Source organism: Pediculus humanus, genomic scaffold (assembly GCF_000006295.1).
Source record: "Pediculus humanus corporis 1103172108315 genomic scaffold, whole genome shotgun sequence".
Lineage (NCBI taxonomy): Eukaryota > Metazoa > Arthropoda > Insecta > Psocodea > Pediculidae > Pediculus > Pediculus humanus.
Genome location: NW_002987884.1, coordinates 178,854 through 185,397, shown reverse-complemented (window position 1 = coordinate 185,397; position 6,544 = coordinate 178,854). Strand labels below are relative to the sequence as shown.

Here is a 6,544-nt window from a genome sequence, read left to right as displayed (position 1 = left end):
TTGTTTTGTTTTTTTCGGAGGTATATCGATTGGCAGCACTTATTTATTACTGATGACGTATTAGTTATTTTTCGACTTGTTGCCGTAAACATATCCGTTAATTTTTCTATCGATAATTCGGATTTATTATCCGATTGTTCGTTTGTTTTCGTAGGACTCGGTGTCGAAACTGTCGTTTCCGGTTGTGGTTTTTCATTTTCTTCCATTAAAATTTCTTCGAGAGGAGCTATTTTAAAAAAAAAAACGGAAACGGAAACCGTTAAATAATTATAAATCCTACAGAAAAAAAAATAGGAAAAAAATATTTACCGGATGGTTTTTCTCTTTTAACGCAATCGGCCGAATAAATTTTCCTATCGTCTGCTACGATTGATGTGGTGGTGATGGTGCTTCTATATAATCTTCATTTTTAGTATCGATTTTAGGTTCAGGTACGACGCCGGGTGTCGTACATCTCGACGATTCCGGACTTCCTTCCGCCGATATATTTTTTATCGTTATCGGTAACAAAATAGTTTGAGTGTAATTGGGTAGTAACTGATGAGGAAAAGGTTGAGATTCGAAGTCCAGGGGTTTATCCCTCAAATCCAATTGTCTGGAAACGGAAAACAATTCGAAAGGTACTTCTCGTATACCGACGGGACCACGGGTACTTATTATCATTCATTTTATTTTATATATGCGTATATATACATAAATTTTTATTTATTTATTTTTTGGTGTAAAGACTGTTGGCATAATTTTTTTTTTCCTACGCGTTATAAATAAATTTTAATATCATTATCATCATCATCATCATCATTATAAAAAATTATTGTTCATTATTTATTTGTTTTTATGGAAATTAATAAATTATAAATAAATAATAATAATAAAAAATGTTCTATACTATCATCGTCGTCGTCATAATCACAATCATCATCATCATCATTATTATTAAAAATTGATTACGTTTTCCATGAGTCACGTGTCATAATAATTTTCAATTTTTATTGTACTATTATTATTTTTATTATTAATAAAAAAATAATCATAAAGTAATAAAATTATTAATAATTTCAATGTAATATATAAAAATTTACTAAAAAAGAAAAATTCATCATCATCATCATCCTCACCATCATCATTATTATTATTACTATTACTATTATTATTATTATTACTATTATTTAAGAGTACAACAGGCACATAAAAAATTTATTTATTCATGTATATAAATAAACGTGCATATATGTACAATTGTTTTAGTTGAAACAAGTGAGAGAAAAAAGAAAGAGTTGTAAATATCATTATTATGATGAAGGTAAAATTGTTGTTATTAATTATTATTATTATTATTATTATTATTAGTTGTTTATTATTGTATGTTTATTATAATAATTATTTTCTTTTTGTTAAATATATATACAAACATAATAAATTAATTTCAAAATTTGGATAAAATTGTTATAATTCACAACAAATTTTGTTTTTTTTTTTTTAATTGGAACGTTTCAATTGGATAATATAAATAAGTTTTATTAATTATTATTATTAATATTATTAATGTGAATCAACAAGATGGCGTTTAGGCAAAAATATCACGTTTAAAAATTAAAAATAAAAAAAAATTCTTACCTGTAACGAATCCATTCGAAAAAGTAACCGTTTGTCAAGCTGACTCGTTGAAACTAATGACGTCACGGCGTTAAACAACATGTCGTCGGAATCGTGCAATCTGATTGGCTGACGCGTTGAAAACGTTTCAATTTGTTTTGTATTCTGCTTGACGAATAAAAATGGCGGACTTGAAAACAAATTTTAAACGTATTTGATGATATTTTCGATCGTTTTTTTTCGCATTTTCTGCAAAATATAATATAATTTTTTTTTTATTATTATTATCATGTATATTTAAAGAAAAATAATTATTTTACACGAATTATTATTATTATTAATTTCGACGTAAGTTTATTATTATTATTAATAATTTTTGTAAAAAACATTAAGAACAAAACAAAATGTTTTTTTTTTTTTGCTTTAACATCAACATTAATTTAATGAAATTAAATTGTAATTTATTTTTTTGTAATAATTATTTTTCTGGCCTTTTGTAACAATTTAATAATAAATCACATTATATTATATTTATGTAATTTAATAAATAAATTTATTAAATAATTAATGTATAAAAAAAAATAAAAGAACTGTTTACAAAATTTATTTATTTATTTATTAATCCTAACATTTTATTTACAATAATGATAATAATAATAAATTATAATTATCAATTTGTCGAACGTGTAGCAGTAGGAGTACCATAGAATAAAAAATAACGGTTTTTCAAAAAAAAAAAAAAAAGATGGCGGCAATCGTTTTTTCTTTTCTAAATAAACCATACGTTAAACTATATTACATTGCCTTCGATATATTTATAGCACGGCTATCGTTTACTACTACTACTACCACGTTTTCGTTAAAATGGCGGAGGGGAAGCGGGGAGGGATTTTTCATTGTCGCGATGACGAAATGATGACGTCACGTCAAACTGTTTTTATATGTGAATATGTAGGGATGTTTTTCTGTCGGACATAAAAATCTCGTGAATGTATCTCTCCAATTAATCGATTTGTTTCCGACAGGTTCCAACATGTTGTTCCAAATGGCGTTGGCAACTACCAACAAAAAAAAAAAAAATTTTTTAATTTTCAATTGTTGGCAATGATTCGCAAATTCCTCATGCGGCTTATAAAAAAAAAATTCAAGTTCAAGGATCATTTTTGTGGATGAGAGGTAGAAGGAAGACGGAACGCGGGTAGGATAATATTTTTATCGTACCTTGATATACCTGTTTTACAAAAAAAAAAAAATTATGCCTAATGAATTATGATTAAATTATTTTTTGGCGAGTGATAACGATAAAAAAAAAAAGTAAAAAGAATTTTTTTCCAGGAGTAAAACACCGGGCGTAAGTAACGTTACTACCGGCGCACACCTTCAGGTATGAAACCTTGAATTTAAATAACGACTTTTACATTTTAATATTGAGAGAAAAAAAAAATTATAAATACTTCTAGCGTTCCCTTTTTGACTCAAATGATAACAATCTGCAGAAAGGTACGAAACATCGGCAGCATCTTGTCTTATTTTTGGAAAATCTAATTTTAATGCAAATATTTGCGTGACGACGGAAAAATCATTTTTCTTTTTGTATCTTTCATCGTCGGACTGAATACCATAAAAAAAAAAATATTACATTTTATGAGAGGAAAAAAAACAGGTGTGACGTCATTTTTATTATAAAAAACTCACAATTTGTATTTGTACGTTTCTCCATTTATTTTGCATTTCTATGTTTTCCTTATAGGAAATTCTTTTTCTTGATATTCCGAACAAACATGGACATTCTACTAAATGTACCGTGTCACAATATTGTGGCAAAGATTTCAAATCGTGTACAACGTCCAGTCCTAAAATGAAAATTTTTGGTGATTCGTGCTCCTGGTGACCGGTGGTAATGGGTGGGTAATGTCGGAGGTGATGCTGATTGTGATACTAACGATGACGGTGATGCTAATGATGATGGTGATGCAAATTGTGATGGTGATTGTGATGGCAATGGCATTGGTGATGGTGGTCATGGTCACTTGATATTCAACATACTCGGCACAAGAAGAATCGAAACAAGAGTTCTCGGTAAATTATCTCTCAGGTAATCTAACGTCATCATCAATTGTCTTCTATGAGTTTCAGCAGAATTTTTAAATGCGTCCAAACTCAGGTAGCACAAATTAAAACAAAAATCATTCGCGCCTATGAATATGTTAATCAACTGCAAAAAAAACAACAACAACACACAAGTTCTTTTCATCGTTCCAAAAAAAAAACAACAATTCCAGAAAATTCCATCAAACCTTCCAATCATTCTTAAAATCTACTCTCCTATCCAATTTAATTCTTCTAACTAATTCTTTAGCCATAAATAGTAAATCTTCACTCATTGCTGCTGGTTCGGCAACGTTAAATCCGGCAACAGGATGATGACCCAAACCGTCACCCAACGAATAACCGATCAAATTCGGGTTGAATTCTTTTAATATGTTCGGTAACGTTAAAAATTCACGCCAGTTACCTTGCCCCCCTAAAAAAAAAAAAAAAAAAAAAAAAAACAAAAAAAAAACAAAAAAAAAATTACAATAATTAAAATAATAATAATAATACTTGCGGTGGTACCTATGTAAGCGGTGGCTCCTCTATTTTCCATAAAAACTTCCAATAAATTTGTTGCAAAGATACCATTTCCAGCCGTTAAACTATCACCCATAGAACCGATGACGTCAATATCTCCAGGTCTTAATTCGTGTACGGATTTTGGACGTTTTGGAGATCTTCCATTTCTTACGTCACACGGAAACGGAACACTTTCATTTACCAACGGTTGCAATTTCTGTAAAAACAAACACACACACACACACACACACGCAATTTTCTTCGTTCACTTTCCCCTTATTTCCAAAAAAAAAAAAAAACTCACGTGTTGTCTCGCTGCTCTTAACAATCCAGGTCTTGTTCCAGTTCGTCCGATTGTATTAAAAATTACATTTCTAAAAATTTTTAAAAAATTTCTTGCCGCTGTCGATTCCTGTTGATTCGACGTAATTAAACAATCAGCGAATAAAGCGAAAAACAAAAAAATTTTTATCGTAATTTTCATTGTATCGAACGAACACTAAAAACAAACAAACAAACAAACAAATTTCTGTTAAGTTCTCACAGTTAAGGTTATACCGCTTTGAGTACTTTGAGGAGAGGGGTGAGGGGGCATGTGGTGAGGTGTACACCTCGCCTCACCCACTCCCTCCGCCTTCCCCCGCAATCACTTTTACCTGTTAATTGATTTTTATTCGGTGTTGTAAAATGTGTGAAAAAGATAATCGAACGTTGTTTGTTGTTCTTTGTTCGACTATCGCAACAACACAATTAATATAAAACATAATAAATTTTTATTTTTTATATATATATATATATATAGGTACCAATGTCAAGGCGGTACAAACGCAACGACAAACAACAACAACAACAACGACAACCTCAAGATTTTTTCTGTTAGATTAAAAAAAAAAAAAAAATTATGAATTTAATGATTGTTTTTTTGTTGTAATAATACGTCACTTAATAAAAGCAAAAAAAAAAAATGTTTGCTACGTTTTGTTTGTTTGTTGTTGTTGTTGTTAGGATTCCGGTTTTTGAAATTTCCCGATCGGAATAATTTTTTTATAATTACATTGACGTCATTTCAATTAATTAATGTGATAAAGGATTATTAAAATTGTACCTGGGCGTGGAGGAGGGGGACTCATTGATAAGGTTAAACAGTTTGTTTGTTTGTTTGTTTGTTTAAACGTCTCGACTGGAAACGTCTGGAAAGAAATTTTAATTTTAATAAACCGGAAGTTCAAACTATCTTTTATTATTCGATTTCCGTCTGACGCGAAAAAAAATTTTCTTCCTTTTTCTAATTTCTCGATCCATTCCAGTAAAATTCCAGAGAGAGAGAGAGAGAGAGAGAGAAATTAAATACGTCATAGACTCGACAACATAAATATTTATAACTATTAATGATAATAATAATTATTATTATCCTTCAAAGTGCAATATTTATGGCTAATATTTTATATATTTATTATTAAAAAAAAAAAATGTTTGTTGTTTGACGTAAATAAAGTCACGTGACTAAACCTTAAATGAGATGGAGAAGAAGAAAATTATTCTCATCAAAAATGATTTTTGATATCCGAAGCGTGTTGTTGTTTGTATTGAAAAAAAAAATAATAACAATAAAAACGATCGATCGAAATTGTGTCTTAACTTCCGCTTCCGGTTTTTCACGACAACGCGATGAACTTCACAAACGAAAATAGAATGTGAAAAATGTAATCGTTTTATAAAGAAAAAACTCAAAACGAAGAGAAATAATTTCACTTTTTTTTTATTTCCGTATCCTCCCTTTTTTCCCGCCTTTTTTTAAAAATTTAAATTTTTTAAAAAATGTCTGTCGATTGTAAAAATCAATAAAAATTTATTTGAAAAAAAAAACAAAAATAATAATGGATGTCGTTTTCGTCTGTATATAAAACATAAATTATAAAGTTCGTGTCACGATCTCGTCGTGTCACTATCGTTACCATATAGAATATTAAAAACCGACGGGTTTTCGTTTTCACGGGTTTTTCTTTTTCAAGAAAATTTCTGGACTTTATTCTCGTTGTGGAAAATTTTTATTCGTAATAGAAAAACTAGATTTGGAATTCGTTTGAATTCTGGGAAAATTTTTTTTTGTTTTCCAGGGGTTCGTGGAAGAAAATAAATAAAAAAAATTTTTTTAAACAATTTTTTTTTAATTAATACCAACAGCAAAAAAAAAAAATTTTCCTCGCAACAAAATCCAGAAATAATTTTTCCCTTTGCCAAAAAAAAAAATGGCAAACGTGCAAAATTTTTTGTTTTGTTTTGTTTTTTTCGGAGGTATATCGATTGGCAGCACTTATTTATTACTAATGACGTA

The 6,544-nt window shown here is 29.0% G+C and overlaps 2 protein-coding genes across 2 annotated transcripts in view; both read right to left on the bottom strand.

The window, feature by feature from the left end:
• Nucleotides 1-663, bottom strand: part of Phum_PHUM596200 (uncharacterized protein) — a gene marked incomplete at both ends in the record, with an annotated part of 1,121 nt that extends 458 nt beyond the window's left edge. The window contains 2 exons of the mRNA XM_002432587.1: nt 51-276; nt 368-663. Coding sequence (XP_002432632.1) covers nt 51-276; nt 368-663 — 522 coding nt within the window. The remainder of the gene's footprint in view (nt 1-50; nt 277-367) is intronic.
• A 1,854-nt stretch (nt 664-2,517) lies between these two features.
• On the bottom strand, nt 2,518-4,693 carry Phum_PHUM596190 (phospholipase B, plb1, putative; the record flags this gene model as incomplete). Its single annotated transcript, XM_002432586.1, has 7 exons — nt 2,518-2,654; nt 3,051-3,207; nt 3,292-3,449; nt 3,643-3,811; nt 3,894-4,120; nt 4,213-4,426; nt 4,514-4,693. The coding sequence occupies 7 exons, from the start codon at nt 4,691-4,693 to the stop codon at nt 2,518-2,520; spliced, it is 1,242 nt and encodes a 413-aa protein (XP_002432631.1).
• Nucleotides 4,694-6,544: the final 1,851 nt, after the last annotated feature.